Source organism: Vanacampus margaritifer, chromosome 13, assembly GCF_051991255.1.
Source record: "Vanacampus margaritifer isolate UIUO_Vmar chromosome 13, RoL_Vmar_1.0, whole genome shotgun sequence".
NCBI classification, from domain to species: Eukaryota; Metazoa; Chordata; class Actinopteri; order Syngnathiformes; family Syngnathidae; genus Vanacampus; species Vanacampus margaritifer.
The window spans coordinates 5,419,564-5,445,834 of NC_135444.1; the positions used below are offsets into that span (position 1 = coordinate 5,419,564).

A 26,271-nucleotide genomic window follows, 5' to 3' on the forward strand; every position below is an offset into this window, starting at 1 on the left:
AGCACCCTGATTTTTTATTTTGAAAATCTGCTCATCTTAAAAGGTACCAACACGAGAGTGCATTGTCCTATTTACAGCTATTGAACTGTCAACGAAGATAGCGCTTAGCTTTAGCTAAAGTAAAATGATTGACTAGCGATTAAATTTGTTATAAATAGGTCTTGCTGAGAATTTGATTTTCAGTGAAATTGTAGCATCTCGATAATTTCATTTTGAAAATCTGGTCACCTTACAGGCACAAACAAGGTTGACCTCATAACTGCACGTGTTTCAGCCATTGTGAGAAACGCGTCCTTGAGGCTCCACAGTGCAACATTGAATACTGGTCACATTTTAGGGAACGTGAATGTGCAGCATTTCCTCTGCGCACCCTCCCTCTCTTTTGCAGATTCTGTCATCTGCGGATATACGCCAGCCAGCGCGGAGGACTGGTAAGCCTGATCATTAACCACATCCCATGTTATAGACACTGCGGAGGGTTATTTGTAACAGCCTGCGCCGGGGAGAAGACTTCAGTGTGTGAAAAAGAAAGAGATGGGAGATAATTGCATCCTTTCCCAATTTAGCTGACATCAACCCACTGGTTTCTGTGTGTGTGTGTGTGTCCCACATACGAGAACACCCAAACACCATGGCAACAACATCAGGCAGCCAGTATGCGGCTGCTTTCAGTGGCTTCCCCTCTTCCTTTGCAGGCAGACGTGTTATAGCTGCCGAGCTGTCACGAGGACACGCCACACACATCGCCTCAGCTCACATCCGAGCCATACAAAGTGAAAATCGCTCCCCCCACCACTCCTGCACCTCCTCTCGCCACTCTGTCTCTCGCTCACTATCCACCACTTACATGTCGATTCCTCTACTGGCTGCCACTTGCCAACACAGTCATCAATCTCTGCCTCACTGCCTCCCAGGGACGATCGATGGGGTGTCCTCTGGCGCATGTGGACACGGCTGCATTGTAGCAGGCTCGGGCCACCTGACGAGGATATACGGTTACATCAGGGCCATGAGCCAATTTTGATGCATGCCGTTGCTTTTGTCAACAATGGATTTGCAGGGATACCCTCCTGCTAAATTGCTTTATGTTGCAAGAGCGACAATCCATGGGAACCCACAAGTTCCCTTTTGACTGCAGATGTGTTTATGGGTCTGTGTGTACACAAATGATAAAGATGAGGGGGGATCAAAGCTCACCCGGGAGGATTCCAGATTATCCTCCCACAGAGGGAAAGAATCCAGACAGAAAGGACCAAAAGCTGGGATATAGGATGCAAAAAAAAAAGTGCAAGAGAGGAGGCAGCGCTTTATATAATACTGCACTGCATAATATATCAAGAAACCAGAAATAACAGTGGGTGATGTCGCTCTGCAGTGTGGTGAAGAACTGTGCTTCCCCACAGGCTTAAAGAAATTCCCAAGTGCGCAAACACATAGACAGAAGCACAGTCGTGGCAGACGATGCCATCTTATGCAGTGACGCATGCTGACATGCATGTTTTAGTTGAAGTCAAGTCAAAACATTTCTTTATAATAATATGATCTATGCGGCCCCACTGGTCTAAACACAGTATTCTGATTGATAATGCATTTGTTTAACATGAATTAAGCAGCAAAATCCACACGAGTTGACCCATATGGGGGGGAGGTTCCATTTTGCCACTTGCTGGTGACTGAAAATTACGTTACAGTTGCTTCAAGGCGCAGGTAACGAGCAATCACGGTTCAGCTTGTGAACATCACATGACCAAACTCAGACAACAGCTAACCAATCACAGTTTAGCTTCAGAAAATAGGTAATCCATGATTGGTTGTTACCTGAACAAATGGGATCTTATTTTCAGTCAAAAGAAAGTGACAAAATGGATGCCCCCTGAGATGTATAACGGGTGGATTTCGCTGCTTAACTCAGATTCCACATATGCAATATTAATCAGAATGCGGGACTTAGACAAGTGGGGGTGCATAAGACATATTGTTGTAAGAAAAAAAAAACATTGGTTATCCTGAAGGGGTAGATTAGTCTTGGGCCAAATGACAGAAAGAAGATGTGTTGAGTTCTCTTTTTTACGGAAGAGGATTAGGGCCAGTGAAGTGAGAAAAAAGGTTGGCAGGATTCTGACTTTAAAGTGAGAATTCTGACTTTATTCACAGAATCCTGACATTCGCAACCCCCCACAGTTTATAGCTCTATGTTACAAAGTCTGAGTTTTCTCACTTTAAAGTCCAAATAGAATTATACTGACTTTAACGTCAGAATTCTCACTTTAAAGTCAGAATTCTGCCAAATTGCGCCAACCCCCTTTTTTTCCACTTCACTGGCCCTAATCCTCTTCCATATTTTTTTCTATACAAAGCTTCACTTAGATTTTTGTTTACATGCATGAAAATTATTGAATGAATGGAATGGTAAAATGAAACAAATAAAATGCGATTCTACTACTTGTTTATGTCTGCCATCCTTTTGTTCATTTCCCACAGGCTTCCCTTGTACTGCTATCACTCTATAATCACATTTCCTTCTGTTCCTTCCCCTTTTTTAACCCCTGCTCTGCTCGCAGAGTTTTTGTGATTAAGAAAGCTGCTGCGACAGAGACAGGGAAGGTGAAGGGAGCATGTGGCATTTCAGCGAGAGTAGGAGAGAGAAAAAAAACACGCACACTGTGCTCCTCCATTCAGATATGATCCCATTGGACAGCTCAATGTGGAGGTCGGCCAGGCGGACAGGTAGCTTAGAGGCAGATGGGGAGTCTCCCTCCCTTGAGCGTGACGCGGCTGCCATCTGTCTATTGATCTATCGAACCATGCACTCACCCCACCAACATCCTCCCACTTTATCTTCAAATCAAAACCGTACAAAATAAAACAAGAGTTTAGGTTTAAGGCCACTAGTGGGCGCTCTGTGTTAAGCCTGCCATATGACAGGAATTGTTGACCTTTCTAACCTTGCATCCTTACCCATCCCCAAATTGAGAGACTTAAATAAACCGGGCAGACACTTAAAAGTGATGCAACATGTTTGTTTGATTAAATTACAGCAGGGAGTAATCTTGAAAAATCATTCCGTGAGCGTTTCAGCACACTTTTTAGACACAAATACTTAATGAGTTCAATTTTCAACTTGTTTTCTTCTTCTTTATGTTTTAAGTGTAACTAAGAATACAGCCAATGACATATATATGCAATCATCGCATCACTTTCTTTCTTTTTTTTCCTCCTTAAGCAAACTTGCTGCCATGCAGTGAAATCATTTAAGACATCTCCAAACTGGGCAGCCACTTAAAAGTGATGTAACATGTTCGGTTAAATTACAGTGGGGCGTAATCTAAGAAATAATACTTCACCCCTGTCATTCTATAGAGCGTTTCAGGCAGCACACTTTTTAGACACAAATACTTGAGTTCAACTTTTTTTTGTCATGTTTTGTCAACTAAGAATACAGCCCATGGCATAATTATCATCATACCCCTTTCAATATTTTTGTGAGTGTGCTCCTTATGCAAACAAGCAGCCATTCAGTAACATAATTTTAACTAGTTATAACTGCCAGTGACAAAACTTGTGAAGCCATTTGTCTTTTTTTCCTCAAGTATAACTATGACTTTTGCAGGCAAGAAAGGAGGACAATTGACAATTGTCAAAACAAAGAATTACTCCTAAACTTTGTGCTCGTTTGGCCCCAAAGGGTACAATGAGGTTCATCATCATTAGGGTTAGAATACAGCAGTAAGCAGGACAATGCGATTTTGTGAATTTGAAACAGTACAATAACAACAACAACAAAAAAGTAATGAAAGGATTAAAAAGTGTACACATGCTTTGTTCTCTCCGATCCCCCAAATATGCACTCACAAGTTATATTGAATTTGTTTGTCAAAAATAACTCTGTTAAGAAAGATACTTAAGACCAGAAAAAGAAAAAACACCAAAGGTGTAACTGGAACAGAACAATTTGTCAAAATAAATTATCCCTGCCTTATTCATCAATAACTAATACAGACACAAATCTAGAAATGTTTTCCACATGTGTGGATGTACATTTAAATGGCTGCACAACTTGTTCCAAGAGTCCAAATAATAAATGAACTTCATTATCATACAATATGCACGCCAAAGTTGTCTGAACAACAGAGCTTACTTGAGTCTCTCTCTCATAAACTAAACTAAACTTAGAGCTAACCACAGCATGCGCAAGCATCAGAAGTGCAGCCCTCAAGTCCACATGAATCAGATTTGTAAAATACAAACTCACCAAAAGAAATCTTCACAAAGCAAAAAGTGTTCAGGAAACTCACCTTCCTCCAGCCATTGAGCTTCCCTAATTTCCTCTCTTTCTTGTCAAAATAACTGGCTCCCATGTTGTTGCTGTTAAGTGTAGAGCAGCCGCTCAAGTGTGACTAGCGTATGAGTAAAAGGAGCGAGCTTTCTCGACTTTCTGACGTTGGGAAAGGCCGCAGCTCGAGTGACTCAGTTTGAGGTCTGACTAGGCTTTACCTCATTCTGCGTGTCTTTATGCGTGTGCGTGCGTGCACGAGGGCGCGAGACCTCAGCCCTAAACACACACCCACATGAGGGTAGTCCCGCCCGCCTCAGTACTGTTGTCCGCCCTGCTTGTTGTTCAACCCTCCTCACACACTCAGCTGCTGAATTGAACAGAACATTCGGATGGAAAGAAACCTTATCTCTTTACAAGTCTTTGACGAGTCTTGGTGAATTCAGAGGCGCATTTATTTCCTGGAGAATATGACAAATGCTGTGGTGACTATATTTACTCAGGACGTCCCAAACAAGTTCCCATTAACTAGTAACTCGAATAACAATTTAACATTCTAGTAGGGTTGGTGAAAAAAAAGCAGACCAAGAGGATCTCAAAAATAGGTTGATGCAAATTTTTTGCCCCAGGGCATTGATGGCACCCATACAGAATTTCCAGACCACATAAAAATCCATCGTACTCTATTTAAATCAATGGTCCACAACTTTTTTTGCACTGTGGACCGGTTCAGACATGCTTGTCGTGAAATGGCAACCATTCATTGCCTTTCGGCCAATGAAAAACATCAACATACATATCACGACGTTACATTGTTTTTAAATGGCTAGTTTTAAATCATATTACTAACAAATTAAGTAACCAGAGTACCTCAACATTTTCTTAACATGTTCGTTCACAAAGTGAAAACGATGATGAACAAAGAAAATTATTAAAACGTCTTTTACTCAACAATGCGACATATGTAAGACAACAGCTCAACTCAACTTTATTTATAAAGGACTTTAAAACAAGCATTGCTGTATACACAGTGCTGTACATGCAGTAAATGATAAGTGAAACAAGAACAAAACAAAGATTGTAAGTAAGTATACAAGTAAATAAAATTTACATTAAAAAAATTATAACAAGAAGTAGTAGCATTCACTGCCATTGACGGCTATAGACGTCAAAAATTCATTTAAACTATTTTTATTAGTAAAAAATGTCCTCCCCCCAGTTTTGTTAACAAGTTTGAAAACCTAGAATTGTTTTAATTGTATTAGAACAGATATAAAAATAGGGATTAATTGTGAGTTAACTAATGAAGTCATGCGATTAATTACGAATTACGAATGAAAAAATATATATTTTCTTAGAAAAAAAATATTAAAAATTTCCGTAAATTAGGGGCATCAGGCGATTAAAATTTGTTACTGTAATTAATCGCACGATTCTCGATTATATAATAACCCAGCCGAACGTATGTATATTTCCCTATAGAATGTAATTAACAAAACTATTTATTTTTCATTTTTGTCCATTTCTACGTGCGACCCGGTACCAATAGCCCACGGTCCAGAGCTGATCTAAACCACTCATGGCCTTTTCACAATCTATTAGCCAGACATCCCATTTCGGCTGGGACAGTTTTCGCCTTCCTCATCCTTTTTTAAATAAAATTTTTTATTTATTATTTTATGTTTTGTACCGTTATTATGCAGGTCCTGTCCTGGTGTCCCTTTTTTTGTTGCCATGTGCATGTCAATCACAATGTTGTCATAGCAATTCATATGATAAATCCATTACAAGGGAGGGCATTTACCTGTTAAATTCCTTCCTACTTGCTTCCAAATTCACGTTTGCATTCTGCATTGCAACGTGAGCTGAACTTCCTAGCAGTAATGTTACAATGCGTGACCGGCGTGAAATAAACGGCAGCTTCCTATAGCTGTCGGGACAGAGCAAAAATGGTGAGTTGCTTTGATTGTTTAGCACTGTTGAACTGTCAACCAAGATAGCATTTAGCATTAGCACCATATTTCCATAAACAGACGTGTTTAGAGTAAGGCTCCTTATCAACATGTTTGATCCATATGAGGTTACGTGCTGGGATGCAACATCACTGCCAGCATTGGGACTGCAGTTAGGAATCTAACAACAATACCACTTGAAAAAAAATGTAATTAAAGAAAGTTCATTAGGTATACCTCAAATACTGTTGATGGTAAGGATGTATCGATTTGAAGTTCACCATATGATAATTATCACAATATTAAGGGAAGGTTGGCGATGTAAAAAAGGTCACAATATTGTAAAAAAAAAGAGCTCATACAAAAAACAACAACACATTATTGTGCTTTTGTGCATAACATAAATTAATATAAAAACCTACAATTTCTAATAACACTTACTAGGCACTTACTTACGAATGCACACACACATTGAGTTCCTCCACATATGGACTCGGTTCACAAGCATATTATGGTCACCTTCATTTGACCATTAGCATGGATTTTAAACATAAAAGGGCCAAATCATGCCTTGTGAAAATTAAACGGCACTAAAAAACTAGCCACCAGAGGGTGCGAGAAATGCATAAATGAAAATCAACCTGACTTTTTTAACAGATGTGCTGCTTTTAATATCGTGACATGACGACAACGATATTGTCGCAGTTTTAATGTCACAATATCACAATATTGCCGTTATCGTTACATTCCTAGTCGATAGAAAAAAACAACTGTTCATCAAGAATCAATCAGCTCAGCTTTCAGAAGCGTTCAAATTAGAGGAAAAAATAATTAGTAATGCATTGTTTTCCTGTTTTAATAATTAAAGACAATAGGGTATCAATTACATAAAATAATTTGAATTATACAAAGGGACACAGTGTTCCATCATGCATGTCAACAGGTTGTGTCTGAGTTTGTCTGCAAAGACTTTACTTCTACAAATGTTTGCACATTTAAATATTAAGTTTGTTAGTTTAATGTTTTAAGTTATGATTAAACAAGCATTATATAATATAGTAGATTTAAAAAAAAAAAAAGAGTCTAACCAGTTGTCCGTTTTGATTGCGTTTAAATGACCACAGAAAAAAAAGAACATAAATAAAAAAAATGGATGGGATCTCTAATTGCTTTAGTTGTAACCCACACTTTCCCAAACCTGGAAAACTCCACCTTAAAAGTGGATCATGTCTTATTTTTTCAACAACAAAAAAAACTAAACATAAGCTTATATTAGACACCACCTCACCATATGCAACAAACAATAAAATAATCTGTTAAATTCATTTCCACAGTCACGCACAAAGAAGCAACTTCTGGTGGACAGTAAAAAGATGTTGGACAGCAACAGCATCGATGAAGTGGAGAACACGACAGATTGAATAATCACTTGACCAGTCATTCAAACGACATTTTGCAGCCGTGGGTGATGGATTCATAAAAGGTTTTTCCTCACGGTACAATTCCATCTTTATGTGAAACAGATTAATATTTTTTGTTAAAGGATTTTTTTTATTTTCATGACAGCTGCTGGAAGATCAAAACTTAAATTCTTAGAGGGTTGCGACTTGATACATACATGTATACTGTATATTTTTATTAAGTAACATTTGATCCAATGTTAAAGACGACAGCGTAGATCGAATGTGCAAAGCCAAAAGCACCATGGTATAGTGTAAAGAAACTCATAGTCACACTGATGGACTTTGTAAGTGAGGAACTGGAAAACTTCACTGATTGACTTTTTGTAATAGAGTGAATCCCCCGTTTATCGTGGGGGACCTGCGGCAGGTGAAAATCTGCGATATTGAGACCAATCCCACACAATTTAAACACCATCTAACACTCACTCTTTGAAAATAACACACTTTCTAATCAAAAACAAACAAACAAACAAACACAGGAGAAAGAAGAGCGTTGCACACTTCTGTAAATAAGAGCAGAACATTTTGTGGTCGATTGAGATAGACAACTTTTTTTTCCAGCCCTAATTGAAACAAAACAAATCCTATCAACTTCTCACAAATCGATATAATATTATTAGACTTTACAACGATCCGATCGCCTGGATCGGGATTGGACGATATTTAGCATTTTATGCAAAATCGGAGATCGGTTGTAATGTCATCAATCAATGACGATGCCGGGTTCACGAAATAAGACATTACACGTTATATTAAATGTTTATCAGCATTCTTTCAAGATTTTTATTTTTATTTTTTTCTCCATGCATTTTAATTGCGGCCCATTATACGTGGGTTTTCACTACTCGTGGGCCAGAACAATCGCTATCCCCCGCGAATGCCGGTGGTTGGCTGTAGGGTAAAAGCCTTTTTAATTAAGCAATTAATCGCGATTAATCAAAATTCTAAGAAGTCACTAATCTGATTTAAAAACGTAATCGTTTGACAGCTCTAGTAAATATACGTTTTTTTAACTACAGTATAAAAAATACATCAAAAATAAAATATACAAATATAATAATAATATATAAAATAATATACTTTAATGAACCAGCTCCAGTGTTAATAATGCAGACCTCCGCCATCCCCTTCTCTGCTCATAATTAAAATGGGCAACTTTGTTCAAGGCTTTTGTTCACATATGATCACAGCACACAGTATATCTGTGGATATTTCACGGGAGGATATTTTGTATGTAAGTAATGACGGCCTCCTATTTAGAGGTGAATGGCCAGTTCCTTGAAATAGTGTTGAAAACAAAAAAAAACAAGGTCTCTCCCTACCTTGGTGGAGGCCATGTCGCTGACAGAGCGATAGGTCTGGATTGTCTCCAGCTGGTCCAGACACCAATCCAACTCCTCCGTGGTCTCCATGGCCAGCTTCTGGTACGCCTCATCTGTCATCAAGCAAAGCAGCACAGAGACACACAGTCAGAACAGAGCATAATGCTGCAGAGGCACACATGTGCACCCAAGAGTGGCGCTCACTTGTCTAGAAGGAGTAGCTGCGGTGAGCTGGTTGGATTTGGAGCTCTGGGCCGTTTTTCTCTCTTTGTGCCATGCCATTTGAGCATTATAAAATTATATATAATAGAAAACAATGGATTTGATATATAGCTTCATTAGCATGTAACAATGTACGGCTAAAAGTAACGGCAATACTCATGCTGTAATTTTGACAATATCGTTGGGCAACTACTCCGTAGTTGCTGTTTAAGACAGTAAAGTGGTTAGTTTGGTGTGAGTTTGCTGGAAAGTAGTAGTTTGATGGCTGATGGGAGGGAGATGGGGACGCATACACACACGTAGGCGTTCTGCGCATCTGCTGCCCCGGTATTGTGTATACTTGGGGTATCCTAGCTGCAGAGCACAACACGGCGGCATGCACTGCACCGACCTTAGCGTGGCCGCGTAGAATGTGTCCCCCGCTCTGATCTTCTTGCCATCAAAGACGTGAGGCTGTTTGCTCTCCCAAACATGAGAGGCACCTGGCAGCCTGCCCACGGCCTTCCGTCACTCCGCTGAAGGGAAGCGAGAGACACAGAGGGAGGCTGTGCGACTAGCTTAAGGCCACATGCCTCTGATATTGAACTGGCTTCACTGGAAATGTTTTTTTCCTGGTATTACCGACACGGTTGAGGTGGTTTGTGTTTATAAGAGCACTGAGCGTCATTGGCTCTGAAATATCTTCCCAATTTGGAAACATTTCTTTGGACAATAACCGTCCTCCGTCCCACGTCCCGGCAAATTGCGCCAACCCCGTTGTACTGTTATTACACAGGTCCTGTCCCGTTTGTCACATTATTTTGCCATGTGTATGTCAATCACACAGTTGTCACAGTGATTCATATACCCATTAAAAGAGAATGTAACTGTTAAATTCCTTCCTGTTAACTTCCAAAGTCACGTTTGTGTTCTCATTCGCGTGTTTTCATTATACCGAAACTAGCACCACTTCCTGCTTCTGTGTCTAAGAATTGCTATTGCTGTGGTCGCGGGTCAATGCAAGCTCAGCTTTTCTGGTGGCATGTTTCCAATGTGAGACTGGCGCGACATAAACTACACGGCCAGCTTCCAATAGCTGCCGAGACCGAGCAAAAAAGGTTGGCTAATGGTCAGTGCTTTGGCTTGTTTAGCGCTGTTGAACTGTCAACCAAGATAAAATTTAGCATACGCTAAAGCAATAACCCAAAAGTCTGTCAGAATCGTGAGAATTATGTTTGATTTAGCTACATGTAAGCCCAAAATAACTAGATAACAGTAGCATGAAGCTAGCCTATATGTCATCTTAAGATAAAACACGGATGTCACGTTGGTAAGCTACCTGACTTTTTAAAGAAAACTGTTAGAATTCAGAATTTTTGCCTGAATTCTGAATTCATTCCTCCACAACTAGAGGCCTCTTATGCAGGATCTTTGCGCATAGCAAAAACTCTGAAGACAAGCTCCTTATTTGGCTGGAGTGCTTGCTGAGACGATTTTGGACAAAAACTTTGCCTTGGATAGAATGGGAATATACATTGTTCAACAAGACCTGGGAAAACCTGGCAACTTTTTTTTCCCACTCTAGCTGGGTGAATCCACAGATGTCAGTGGAAATGCGCAATGAAGCAAATTGAAGGTAGATCCCTGTCACCAATCAGAACAAAGTCAAATTGTTTTGGATGTGTGTGAAGCAGGAACACCCTGACCTAGGATAGAGAGTTTTGGAGCAGCTATGACCCTTTGCCTCCGCATATTTATGTGAGGCCGTCTCCTCTGAAAGGAGTGTGATCAAAGCACAGAGAAACAGACTGTGCTTGGCGAAGAGCTTGATCACAGCAGTTGCCTCCCAAGAATGACAAAGATCATCTGTGAAGCACAAGCCCCAAAATGCAAAAAACACTTAGTTCAGAGCAACAATGCGATGTTCAATGTTTACAGTCTTCTTTTTAATAAATACATATTTTAAGATGTTTTTTTTTCTTATTTACCTTTTAGCAGGTATGGTTTCTTTATGTTGATTACAGTATTTCATGTGGGCAAATCTTTATTTATAATTAAGGATATAGTGGATGATGTTTTTTGTCTGCGTTTTCTGGGTGGAACATCTTAACTTTTGGTCCTCCACCCTGCCAATCAATCTGGAGAAATGGATAATTGTGGGAATTCCCACATATGTTATTGTGATTTTTATTCTCCACAATTTTTTGTACTACTTCCGATTTATACCGTTCAAATTTTGACTTGCTTGCAAAATTCACGGCTCCCGGGTTATTTATCGTCTGATTCAATATTACTTTATTTATTCGCACAATTTAATGTTAAATCTCAACTTTCCCCATTCATTTTCAATGACGATAACTTTTTCTAAGTCCCACTTTCCACGCCAACTCCCATGCATACAACTGATCATCATTACCAGCAGTCTGATACTGCTCAGTGGCGCATTTGGTAAATTGCCTTGTCCAGTAACCAAAAGGTCGCAGGTTTAAATCCAACCTCCAACTGTACATTGCACATATATCCATGGCAAATATGCTAAGGGATATACATGTACACCAAGTGACTATCATAGTTCCACTTTTACAAATAAATTAATGGAGGGTACTGCTTGCCTAGGCGGCGCTATTGAGTGATTATTTTTGTTTATTTTCATTGGATATCATTAGTTCCACTTTTCCATCTAAATGAATGGAGGGTACTTTCAGATAACACTTTTCCATATAAATTTCAACTTGCTTAAAAAATTCTCGCCACCAGGGTTCAAGTGTTCTTTTTAATCATTTCTCTTTCAACTACAATTAATACTTCATACTACTACTACAATTAATATTCACATAATATATCGTTCAATTTAATTCATAAGCATTTAGATTAGCATTCAGCTATTAGCATTCAGCTTTCTGCATTCCCACATCATTTCTGCAGAAATTTCATTTAGTCTAGTTTAGGGAGGAATTGAGATTTTCTGTTTTAGACATGTCCAAAAATCAGGAAAAACTGAAAAACAAACTATTTGCTGCAATTGTGTACTCCTTATTGTAGTTCTCGGCCTGCACATATTTTTAGCAATTAACCAATCTTTTTGGGGGTGTTGTGCAAAATTTTCAGTGAAGAGCCACAACTACAACATGCACACTTAAAATCAACATGCTGCAGGGCAACAGTCTTCTAATGGCACTTGCTTTACGAGAAACAGCAAGCAAGATTATCGAAACCACGCATGTGGTTACACAACTCTTCCTAACAAAGACCAAAGACGCCGATAGCGGTCGGTTGGAGTTCTCTTTTTTACCCCTTACAATCTGAATCATGACTTTACTTGCACAGCATTGCAAAATCTATCACTCACATGTATTAGAAAAAAACAGAGTGGAGTTGGTACAGTATTTTAAAAGAGTGTCATGTGATAATTGGTTTGATGACATTTCTGCTTTCTGGGTTCTGACTGGCAACACTCACAACATTCATTAAGACAAAGACACACATCCTGCATTAAATTCACCGTAGTGCAAATTTAAAACATTCAACTGCTGCAATGGGGAATTACAGATTATTTATAAAAAAAAGAAAGAAAAAAAAGATTACAATTGGAAATAAATCAGATATTAGGCAAATGGCAAACCCCAAAGTACATCTATAGCATTGGACCTCAATTGTTGTCATACTGGGACCCGCATTTTCTTATTGTCACGAACAATCGAGGTGACCCACTTTAACTGACATTAAAAAAAATATATAATAATTGCATTTGAAAACGTACGTGCAGGTCAAAACAACTGTAACACTTTTAACAGTCTGGATTATTATTATTATTATTATAATATAAAGTGATTATTATTATTATTATTAATTCTTATTATTTATTCATTTTTAATGAGAGGGGCTGTTTATATGCCACGTTAAGTTGTGTTTACAACAAGTATGTTTCTGATGCATGCCTGTCAACACAATTTTATTTTCAAAATACAGTGGAACCTCAGAGTTTGAAAGTCTCGGAACTCGTACAAATCGGACTTCAAACAAAAAAATTGAGTAAAAAATGCCTCGGAGTTTGAACTCATTTTCGGAGTTCGAACACCCAAACAAAGCAAGTTAAGCCGAACGTAGCCGAGTGAAGCCGGGCAATGCCGAATGCTCACGTTGTGATACACTGCTCATTTCTAGTCAGATCGTGAATACTCCTGGAGGTGCTCCATACTCTAATTTTGATTTTCCCACGACCATTTTCTTCACCATGGGCCCAAAGAAAGACAAGTGCCAGAGTGGAATTAGGAAGGAGATTATTGCGCCGTTGTAACTACCGTGACTACTTCACTTAATACTGGCACGAGGACCCCCCTTAGCTATTCAACAACCTGCCTGATGTTAAACAACGCATGCAAGGACCGCTTAGTAGTCTAACAATATGCCTAATGTAAAATACACCAACTCAGCACTGAACTAAAGCAAGCATTAACATAGCATTTATCATCCACTGATGCCATCACATGACAAAAAAAAAAGGTAAGGTATTTTTTTTTATTGTTTAAATACTGTACAGAGTGTAAATGCAAAAAACATAAATAGAAATTAAAATAGGAATGTTGTGTTTTAGGAGCTTGGGAACAAATTAGCTGCATTTACATTATTTTCCTATGGGAAAAAATGTTTCAGAAGTTGAACAATTTGGACTTTGAACACTTTGCAGGAATGAATGATGTTCAAACTCCGAGGTACCATTGTATAAGGTAACTCTGACATTGGATGCACATTAAATATTTGACTTGTCCTACAGTGGCGACTAGTGTTGTTCCGATACAGTTTTTCGATTCCGATACCCAGCTTTGCAGTATCGGCCGATGCCGATACCATACCGATACCTAAGTTTTTTTTTTCTCAACATGAAAAAGCTGTCCTGCCATTGGGTCAGAGCATTCAAGGGCCAATGGGATAGCTTAGCTCGGCATGCAGTGAACATGTCACTCATCAGTGAATGTCGAGCATGAGCAAGACACAAGATGCTGCATCCAAAGTCCTATATTAGCGTCCGAATTAATGGTATCGGCATGTTACTTGTAAGTACTCACTGATACTGATACCACTGTTTTAATGCAGTATCGGGGCGTCTGCCGATACCACTATCGGTATCGGAACAACTCTAGTGGCGAAATAACACAAATTTGAAAAATTACAGTCTTAAAGTCATATTTACATTAAATATACGTATGAAAAACAATTAGCCATAAAAATATAAAAATAATAATGAAATGAATGAAAAAATGAAAATGAATGGATTAAATAAAAAACACAACATTCAGAAAAACCTTTACGGTTTGTTTTTTTAAACTCACAAAAAGCAAATGTATACATATTTTCCAACTCAAATGTCCTTGTGAGCACAACGTGTTTGAAGCAAACTATACAGTAGATATTCATGACGCATTTATGCAAATTACCCTGTGGATTACTAGGACTTTCCCTTCTGTCACTGCATCAACTTTTAATCATGTTGAAGTTTGCCTTTTAGCCGCTTTAGTCACTTTTCACTTGTTACAACCTTCCGCCCACCCTCTTCTCCCTGCTCCGCTGGGACATACTGTTCCCTATCCTTCTCATAACATACACATGTACACATTTCTGTTGGATTTACTACAAATCACAGTTGGATTGCCACTAGGAAGCCAATAAATCGGAATGAAACAACTCTTCTTAATAAGTCAATAGAGACACTGAATAGTTTTGAACAAATATTAGGCTAACTATGAATTATTGTTGAATAGGGACCTTTGGCCTGCATTGTCCACACAAATAAAACATGTCTCCTGCCTAAGAAGGGAAAACACTCACAATATACTGCACACAAGCACAATACAATCTAAAGAGATCCAAGAGCTGTATCAACAATTATGGGCGTGATAACGCTGTCAGAAATTATTTACAATACAATCTTTAGGTTACTTAAAATGATTATAAGAAACTATATTTTCAATTTTTTTTAAAATCTCATTCGGGTCATGGTTAACTGGAGTCTATCAAAGCTGAGGTGAGGTACATCAAGGACAGTCACAGAAATAACACAAATATGACAATAAAAATGTGATGAAAATGAACCAATGAAAATCGCTGTTGAAAAGCAGAAATATATATATATATAAATAAATAAATAAAAACTAATGAAAAAGGCATTGGCAAAAATTATAGCACCACTAGAAAAGAGACATGTTTAACCAAAGTGTGTCCTCTTATAAACACAGGTGTTTTCAAACTTGTAATCATTCAGCAGGGTCCGACATCAAGCCTTTTTTTCCCCCCAGATGGGCTCCTGAAAACTCCCAAGAATGGCTTAGAACATAGGTGTCAAACTAAGGTCCTCGAGGGCCGGAATCCTGCAGGTTTTGGATGTTTCCCTTCTCCAACACAGCTGATATATGATCAGCTCATCAGCAAGCTCTGCATAAGCCTGATAACGATCCTGCTGATTGGAATCAGCTTGTTTTGGAAGACGGAAACCTCCAAAACCTGCAGTACTACGGCCCTCGATGACCGGAGTTTGACACCTTTGGCTTAGAGCAAAGACATTGGACTACTCTGAAGTGGCCTTCTTTGAGCCCAGATTTAAAACTTATTGAACTTTAATTTACCAAAGTTACACACACAAAATGAACTGACTTCTGTTCACTGATATTGGAGTTAAGCTTGTGGTACAAAAACTTTAATACTCTAAAGCGTAAATCAAAACTAAATATTATTATCTCTGTAAAGGCAACATTTTTTTTTGATAGAGCTTTTGCAGTACATTTGAAAACAGCCAGCTTCATTAGTGACACTCGGCAAACTAACCAAAACCACATTCCCACAATACGCACCCATACGCACACAATTCCCAGACTGTGTGTTATTCACACACAGATACACATGGGAATCTACGCACATGGGAGGAGACAGAATGAAGTTACAGGACAGGCTGACATCAGCGGGGTTTCTCCAAGGCCCCAGGGCATCGATATCAGTCTTGCATCTGCTGCTCTCAGACGCGCTGACATACTCTGATACAAAAATATGGTGTTTTCTTTGACGCTTGAACTCATTTCGATAAGGTAGCAGAAGCAGACGTCAGTGAGGTTCTTTGTGTGTCCTAGCAAAGATTCTGGTTGAAGGACCATTCAACCATTCTGGTTGAAGTTTAACACAGTCTTGTCCTTGAGCAGCCAGTTTGGAGTCCTGCTATCAAATCTATTACTTATTTTTTGACTTAGCTAATTTAAAGGGGAAGTCAACCTTAAATATTTCTTGACAATAATATGTTATATGTGACCTCATGAGTCTAAACATGACATTCCGATTAATATTTCTGATTTCACCTATCTCAGAGGACGGCAATTTTGCCATTTGCAGTTGACATCACAGTTGCTCAGAGCTCAGGCATCGACCAATCACAGTTCACCTGTTTTTTAAACTGATCTGTAATTGGTTGTTACCTGAGACCTGAGCAACTGTGATGTCATCTGTAAATGGCAAAATTGCCGTCCCCTGAGATAGGTGAAATCAGAAATATTAATCGGAATGTCATGTTTAGACTCGCTTAGACTTGCTGTCGAGTTAAAGATACAAGTGGGAAAATGGCCGCCTTCTGATATTGATCAAAACTGCTGGATCTTGCTGCTTAACTCATATTTCACAAACACAATATTAACCAGAATACCATATTTGGACTAGTGGGGCTGGCTGTATAGAACATAATTGTCAAGAATTTTTGGGGAAGTTGACTTCCCCTTTAAATATAGTACTCATTTTTATAATACGCCGTGCCTGGGTGTGTCTGGGCCGCATGAAGTAATCCATAATAATAAAACATAAATTTTATTTGTAACACACACCTACAAGAGATCGCAAAGTGCTACAATAATAAGAAATGTTAAAAGAAGAAAATCTAAGTAAAAGTCACAGAGACAGATAAAACAAGTTTATAAATTAAAATGTCTTTTAAAAAGAAAGGTTTTATGTCCATTTTTAAAACTATCAGTAGTCTGGGGAGCCCTGAGGTTGTCCGGAATGGCGTTCTACAGGCGTGGAGCAGCACAGCAGAAGGCCAACCATTGTGCGGGTCTTGGTCCTGGGTGGGAGGAGACGGTAGGTATTTGAGTAGCGAAGGGATCGTGTTGAGGTAATTGTGGCAAGGACTTCTGACAGATGGGGGGCTTGGTGGGGGGAATTGCCATGAATACATTTGTGAGGCAGAAGAGAGACCTTAAATTCAATTCTTGCTGAGATGGGAAGCCAGTGAAGTAAGCGTAGGGTGAGGGTGATATGTTCCTGTTTCCGCACTCTCATCAGGATCCTAGCAGCACTATTCTGAAGGTACTGCAACTTCTGGATGGAGTTGCTGGGGATCCTGACGAGCAGTGTGTTGCAGTATTCCAGTCTGGAGGAGACAAAGGCGTGGACGAGCTTCTCGGCGTCAGGAAGGGTGAGATAAGGTCAGAGTTTTGAAATATTTCTCAGGTGGTGAAAGGCAGTCTTGGAGAGGTGTTTGATGTGGGCCTCAAAGGTAAGATGAGGGTCAAACCTCACGCCCAGGTTGGTGAGGAGTGGAGAGAAAGTGATCTTCTGGCCAGAGAAAGTAATAGTGGTTATAGTGGAAGTACGGATTTGGTGTGTGGTACCATTTAACACTGCTTCGGTTTTTGAGCTGTTGAGTTGTAGGAAGTTATGTTTCATCCACGCCTCTATGTCCTCCAGGCAGGTGGTAAATGCAGAGAGTGAGGAAGAAGGTGATGATGAGGAGTGTGCGTCTGTTTTAATATAAAGTTGTGTCATCAGCGTAGCAGTGAAATGAAATGCCGAACTGGCTGATGATTTGGCCAAGGGAGAGCAGATACATATTGAAAAGAGTAGGTCCCAGCACGGACCCCTGGGGGACCCCACAGGTGACCGTGTGGGTTCTTGATTTTGAGCCACCCAGGGAAACAAACTCTGTTCTATCAGTAAGGTATGATATAAGCCACAGGTCTATTTCACAAGGGAAGTTTAGTGAGAACTCTGGATCAAGAAACCCTGAAATGTGGGAAACTCTGCATCTTCCGTTTCAGAAAGGGAGGTAACTGAAACCAGAGGAAAAGAGGTAACTTTCCTGTTTAATAAAAACAGGTAATTTAAGCTCTCGGTCAGTTACCGTAGTAACACAGTCCATGAACCTAACCTGGTTGGTTGCAGGTTTTTTACAATGAACCTCGAGGTTTTCTCCGTCCCTGCCTCCTTTCAGCCACACACAACATTTCATTTCCTCATTCATAAATTCCGCTGCGGCGAGTTTTTGTGTTAATATGCCAATAGACTAGAGTGTAAAATCCACTTTTGGCCGGACAGCAGAGTAGCGGGGGCACCCGCGCTCACGCCACCTCCAGCCGCGTGGTGGGACGGGAAGGGGGGAAGGGAGCACCGGGAGACAGGTGGCGCCCCCGAACCCCAGGCCCGGCGGGGAAAGGTCACCAGTGATGTTTTTTGGAGGGAAGGGCGGATAACAGCTGTTTTGAGAGCAGGTGGAATGTAACCACTGCGAAGTGATTGGTTTATTGCTGCGCAGATCAAAGGGTTGATGGAAGAAATACGTGCTTTCACCAGGGCTGTGGGTAAAGGTTCGAGTAAACAGGTTGAGGGTTTCATCCCTTGAACGATGTCCTCAACCTCTTGAACTGAGGTATCTCGAAAGGTACTTGGCAGGCAGGAGATCCCAGACTGTGGGTCATCAGTCGGAATCGAAGCAGAAGATCCATAAAAAAGGGCTATTCAAAAAGTATTAACTATTTCAATGTTCTTAATCTTTATTACACCCAGTTCAGAACATTATCAGTTTTTCAGAATGTGAACAAGACTGGTGAGCCTTTCCTCTCTCATCTTGCTGGTACTTTGCATAGTCCTCAGCATGTCATGCTATGTAATGATATCTGAACTCTTGAGCACCGTCACTGTCTCTGTGCAAGACATGTCGGGGTGCCCCTGTGCCCAACGAGAAAACATTCCGACTAATGTTTTTCTTGAAATTGGCTGTTCTCATCGGCAACCTTTCTTTTCACGGCAAGTTTTGAAAAATACATGACTGGGTGGCACGATGTCATTTACTTCCACTTGTCACCTCAGAATTACGTTTCACCGAAAGATGTCCTAGGCTTGAAAAAAAACACACACACACGCATGCACACACACACTTGTTTTTAAGTGTTTAATCAGTGCTATGATCTTCACGTTCCATCCACACCACTGGTACAGATAATAGGATAATCACAAAACCACATTCATCTTGACAATTTTCATGAATGTGACCACCAATGGATGGATAAATAAGTCCAAACCAATGGTCAACTACACTGACAACCAGAATTTGATATCAACAGCACAGGGGAAACACAACAGGCTATGACGACAGTTTTATAGTCAGTGCAAAAATATGTCCCAGTAGTTGTCTGTTTACATTTAAACTCCAGCTTCCAGTCAACAAGTGACGCTGTAATTGTGAGATTCTAATTTCGGCATCTTGACGCTCTTGTGCTGGTCAGTGGGGTCTCATGTTTTTCCCCTCATCTATAAGCAACTTCCCACAACACATTGGTCTGTGAAATGAGAGGGAATTTAGAGATTATTCTTATTCTTATTATATATTCTTCTTCTTATTATAATTATCATAATCATCATCTTCATAATCATATGACATGTCATATGATTGTCATTGATGATGTCATAATCTTATGACATGTAATGTTTCTTACACCATTTTGTTTCATCTGCATTTTTTCCTGTGCTTTCTATAAATAAAGAATAGTTAAGTGAATACACAAACCACAACAACCTCATCAGTCCACTGTTTCTACTCTATTCTTCTTAATCTGAGCACAGCAACAACGCTTGAAATATCTTCTATGCAAAAATATCTCAAATAAAAATTCCCGGTTAAGTTAGCAGAATGCCAAACTCCTCATTGGAACACCTAATGCTGCTCTCAGATCTGCAGTACTTCACTGACAAAATGGAGTCTACAGTTGCTTTATGGGCTTACATCCTTTGACAACAATTAATAATACTTGACAGGTACAATTATTTGACATGCATTCTTGCTTTGTTTTGAAAATATTTGGATATTTTCCAACTGTAATTAAAGAAACATGACACTTATTATTTAGATGAATGCATGTGTGTCGGCCTTGATTCAAGCCCGTTTGGTCCAGGTGGGGACAGAGCCAGCTGAGTGTGGCGAGCAAGGCACAGGCATTCAGTGATGAAGGGCTTTGCGTGCAAAGGAGGATCAGAGTTTCCAGAAACATATGAAGAGCAGCTGAGGCAAACCTCAAGGGACCTCAGACAACATGGCTCCTTTACATGGGTAAGCGTAGCAAAACAGAGCCCATGTGTTTCTGCGTACATGTTGTCCACCACATAAGAGCGCCACAAAATCAAATTGAACCAATAAAGATTTTTGGCCCTGAAAAATATGATTGTTTTTGCCAGTGGACTTTCCTGATTTAATTGAGATTGAAAATCCTTATAAAAAAAAACACGCAGATATAAAATTGTAATGGGCATGTGGCATCCATTGCCTGAAAAAATGTGGATTGTCACCCATGCTAAAAACAAAACATTATTTTTTTCATTTAGCCACATCAAGATAATATATATTTTTTTTACTGGTTAATTTAATTCTTGCTTCATTGTTAAATTCTCAGAAAAGTGTCAAAGGTGTTTTGTTTTTTAAAGTCACCTGTCTGTCACTTTCCACAAATAATAATCATGATCTCTGGGGGAGGGGCTCAGTGGTTCCCAAACAGTCAAGCAAAATGGCCTGTCTGTGTGGCAGAGTGTGTGTCAATCCATTTGCGCTGAGCTGAACAGGCCTGCTGGCAAGGGAATACTTGAGGGGAAGGACAGCCGTCTATTTTATGGCTGTGCTGACGTCAATGGCATAATTCAAATACTTGGAGAATACAGGCTTCCAGCTTACTGAGGCTGCTCTCACTCTTTTTCGGGCAGGGGCATGACTAAAACCCGACATGGATTTCTCCATTGCTGCTTCGCGTATTATAGTTACGCGTTGGATTTCAAAGAATAAACAAATAAGAAACTTAGACTGTTTGACAAGAGGCGTACTCAAGAGAATCAAGTAGAATCTGTCAATTTGAAGTTTACGGTAACAAATCAGGTGACAACAAATTATTTGCAGTTCCTAAAATGTAAATATATGAACCATATGAAAAAATGTGGATGTAGTTATTCTCTAGTTCTAGAAGTTCGAATGGCCCAAAAAGTTTTTTAACGTTTGAACTTTCATCATATGTGACATCATTATGTGAGATTTGATGATACATCAGCAGACCAGGACTCTGCTGGGAACAGATGCGTTCATGTTTTTTTGGTTCCATTGCTGTTGGCTTGATCGGACTCTCATCGGGTGGCTTCTTGTGATATGCCCTTTAGATATTTTACAAAATGATACAAAGGACAAATTGGAGAAAAACCACGCACAACAATATACAAACTCTAGACCAGGCTTCCCCAATTCTGGTCCTTGAGATTGACATGTTTCCATACTCCAACACACCTAATTTCCTATAATCAGCTCATCAGCAAGCTCTGCAGGAGCCTGAGGAAGCCTGCGCTACAACATTTAACGCAAATAAAGGGGAATACTTTTTGGGGGGTCTAAAGTAAGTAAGCAATAACTGCAGCAAGAACTGATATGGGTGCTGATCTGGATAAAAGTAAGAGTCTGGGGATTTTTAATAGATGGATAATAAATTGATTTTAAAGACAACAATTGATGATAGGAGTGTGACGATATATCGATACCGCGATAAATCATGATACTTTGTCTCCCGATAGATTATCGATACGCCTACGCAAATATCGCAATATTTGTAGTTAATATACAGCCACAATAACGGCTCCATTGTTCATTACTTATTGAGCAATTACTTGGCAGGCCGCTAGCAGGAGCGCCTCATAAGAGTGGCGGGGAAATGTATGGAAGTCTTTAGGCGAAGAAGACTCATGAGCTTACTTTTAGATGTGTAAGACATTTATTATCTGTCCAGCAACTGACTCAGTTTTGCATACGTAACATTTTAAAACACATTTTATGGTTCGACTTTTTGAAGCACATAATTTCTGAGGAATATTAATATTGATTTTATTGTATTTAATATTTAATTAATTGTATTTATTTACTTTTGCTATGTTACACAAAAAAAATCATCACAGTTTATAAAATGAAATAATTCACTATATAACTGACTGCGAGGTTGCATGACAATATTGTTTAAGAAAGATGCAAATTCGTTCACAGAAAGTGGTCTCTGTTAAGAAAAAATTTGTATTTGTTTAAAAAAAAAAATACACTTAAGTACTCACTGTGAAGAAGACACCAGTTTTAATATTTTGTTTCAGTGATGGTACAAAAAAAAATAAATACCTGACCGATATATCGATCATCGCAGTATCTCATATCGTGAGATAATCATTATCGTGAGCCTTGTATCGCATATCGTATCGCATATCGTATCATATCGTGAGGTACCCAGAGGTTTCCACCCCTCTTTGATAAGGTGCATTACTAAAGTAGTACATTTCGTGCTGCAAAAATTTTGCCTTTGTCTTTTTTTGATCATTTTCCATGACTTTCCATGTCTCACCACAATTGTTTAATGCGTGTGTGTGTGTGTGTGTACATTTACATGTGGGGATGGTAATAGTATACTTTCCACCGTCTGTATTTATCTAAAGCACTTTGTGTTACATTTTTAATGTACTAAAAGTACTTGATGAGATGCTGTATTGATTTGATTTCACTTTATTTTCATCATTGCTGCATCTTTAGAAAATGAACTAATAATGTCTGCTGATTGTTGATGCCTTTTTTGTCCAGCATTTGGTCTCCTTTGAGCCCCCTGTCCTCAAGCACTCAAATGTCAGTCTCTGAAAGCCTGAAAAGCACATTTTGTGACAAACATTCTGTTTATTTAGATCTTGTTGGATACCAAGCAGAACTATATTTCCCAATTGACAATCACTAGTAATCTGTATCTCTCAATATCCAAACTATTTAAAGTTCATGGTAAAATGGGCGGTAATCCCAGTGTCGAAATCTGACCTGCAACAACAGGCCTGGCCCCTGCTCCACAAACAAGTCTGCAATGTCATAAACAAGGTGCTAAATATCAACTCTTCTCAAAGCTTTCTACACACGTTGATAGCCAGTGCATCCAAGTGAAGGGAAATATGGAGGGCAAAAAAACCACACAATTCTTAATTTGAAATAAAGTCTGGCAGCATTGGTGTGGGGTGGACCCAAGCGCAGGGAAGCAAGGTGTGGAGGCAGGTATGGGCTCAAAGAAAGTTAATTTAATTAAACAAGAAAAAAAGCCAAACAAGGTGCTTGGGTATTCAAAAAACAGAGAATCCAAAAGTCCAAAACAAGATTCAAAGTAACAAACATTTTTAACTAGGGCTGTGCCACAAATGATTCTTTAGCTAGACACCGATAGTACAATTAGTCGACTAATCGGACCATATGAAAATTGAAGCATTTAGCGCCATCGATATGAAATCTGCAGACTTGGGTCAATTGGTGGAACCCAGAGTTCAAAATAAACATGGTGAAGCTGCATTTAACCGTTATGCTGCACACACATGAAATAAGCTGCCAACAAAGGTCAGCACCAAATGTCAATGCTTTTAAATCCAGGTTAAAAACTTTGCTTTTTTTCCCTACACCTTAAGGTCTTCTAAATATTTTTAAATCATTTTTTTTCTTTTAACAAGTTTAGAAAACTACTATTTTTTTCCTTTTAAATGTGTTTAAAGGTTTCTGTTAATGTGATTTAACGTTACCAATGTACATTATTTTAGTAAACCACTTTTGTTTTCTCTTCTTTGTTTCAGAATGTGGTCAATTGTTAGTTGTTGATGCTTGCAGGTGTTGTGTCTTTGCTTGTGTAAAGCACATTGAGTTGCCTTGTGTATGAAATGTGCTATAGAAATAAAACTGTCTTGCCTAGCCTTGCCAGCAAGCACCTCCTCTTTCTCTTATGTAACAAGCATTACCTTACAGCCTGAATTGTTGAAGTATGTACAAACTAAAAACAAAGACAACTTTAGATGATAGTAAATTCAACTTCAACTTGCAGCTTGTATCAACAGTCCTGACTTGTTTATTAATGAACTGAAGGCCATCTTTAGCTGTAACTATTAAGTGTATTTTAAAATGGAACCAAAAACTACAGTATACTTTTTTACACAATCAGGAAAATTCACTGTGGTGAAGAAAACTAAAATAAACACTTGGGTTTGTTTTTAATTTAGTTTTTATTTAACCTTTATCCAAAACGTTTGGTTTTGCTTCACTAGTACTAGTTAATTTGAAAGAGGTAAACTGAGCTACACAATTAAAATTAGGTATGCACCTGAAACAAAAAATAAATAACTAAAATACTTAACTCATTCACTCCCAGCCATTTTTACTGAAGCAACCCCCTCCGCTCCCGGCTGTTTTACTGGATTTTGACTGATTTTGCAAGGCACACATATTATTGTATACTGTATTATTGCTATAAAAACATGGAACCTACCAAAAGAAAGATCTCTTCTTTCATCAGGAAAAAAAGTATATTAGAATCTAGCTAAGTTTCATCAGTATTCACAAATCGGTTTAGAACTGTGGGTAAATGAGCTTTTTTCAACATGGCCCTGGTTGATCTCTTTTGCTCTGGTGCCACCTGCTGGCCGTTTTTGTAATAACAACCATTTCTTCAACCGATCAATCTGCAGTTGAGAGGCTGCATCAAAGCCTTCTGTATGCTCTAGCATAAAACATACATACAACATAAAAACGTATAAATACGTCTTTGGGACACTTGGTGAGGCCAGCCCCAACCAGCCGGACAGTTTATGCCTCCCCGCTCCAATGGCAACCACCACGGCGGACCCTTAGGCGAGCCTGGGGGTCCCCAGCCTTTTGGATAATATTTACAGCAGAAGCGTTGCCGCACATTAATATGCATAACAACTAGTGGTGCAACGGATCATTATTGATCCGTGGTTGGTTCGGATCAGGCCCCACGGTTCAGACCATGCCAAATACGCGAATTGGTTGGTGGGGGGGAGAAAAAAAAGAAAAAAAAAGAAAAAAAAAGAAAAAAAAAGTCCACAGCATCATATAAACTGATAGGCTGCATAGGTGTGACAAAAAAAAGGAGGCGCCACCTTGTGTGATACAGCAGATTGTTACAAAATGTGTAGACATGTGATCATAGTCTGAAAATATTAGAACAAAACTCGCTATATTTTGAATAATATTCAAAAACAGAATTATGGATATCAATGTGTGGCAACGCTTCCGATGTAATTATTACGTATTATTGGTTGGGTGGGGTGGGGGGGGACTGCGCATTCACAGTCGACTCAATACCATTCTGACATGACATGTCAAGGAAGCTGAAACATACTCAACATAACACGCTAAGCTTAACTTCAAAATTAAGTTTACCAAACACAGTAATACATAGACGACCATGCAAGTTAACCCACGTCGTGGCGTGATGGCAAGCTTGACTTCCTTTTTAGCCGTTTCTTTGATTGACCGTGTAGTTGCGGCCAACATCAACGCAACGCTATCCCGAACTCATGTTCAATCGCTAATTTAGGACGCTAAGAAACCGCTGATTAATTACTCTGTCATTGTACAGCAGAAGTCTCCGACGTAAGTGGCTAGCGGCTAGCTGTTAGCATGGCCAATGTGCATGAGTGTCTGGCTGCCGGCTGGTAAGTAAGTTTGACAGCTGACTTGAATTATTTTTCAATATTCTGGATCAAGGCTAGGTTGTAATTCACTCTCTATGTTTTAGGTAAGAAAATGTTGCTTAAATTGCACGTTGAGGTCTTTTCATTGTTAAAAAAAAAACGATAGATAAATAGAACTTTGTCTTCATTTGTTAAAGAAAGAAAAACATTCAACTCAAAATGTCAAACGTAGCTGTTTAGATTCTAGGAACACAACTTTGGGCCATTAATACCTTCTTATTTTACACCTGATCCATGTA

The 26,271-nt window shown here is 39.1% G+C and overlaps 1 protein-coding gene across 7 annotated transcripts in view; it reads right to left on the bottom strand.

Moving 5' to 3' along the window:
* Window positions 1-26,271, bottom strand: part of pde4ba (phosphodiesterase 4B, cAMP-specific a) — a 185,517-nt gene that overhangs the window by 15,240 nt on the left and 144,006 nt on the right. For 6 of the 7 annotated variants that reach the window (XR_013296391.1, XM_077583694.1, XM_077583695.1 and 3 more), the window contains one exon: window positions 9,011-9,123. Coding sequence is in view for 6 of the 7 variants with exons in the window: in XM_077583694.1 (XP_077439820.1) it covers window positions 9,011-9,123 (113 nt within the window). In the remaining variant the exon portion in view is untranslated. Of the gene's footprint in view, window positions 1-4,295; window positions 4,482-9,010; window positions 9,124-26,271 lie in introns of those variants that run through there. The other variant, XM_077583699.1, reaches the window with a different exon arrangement.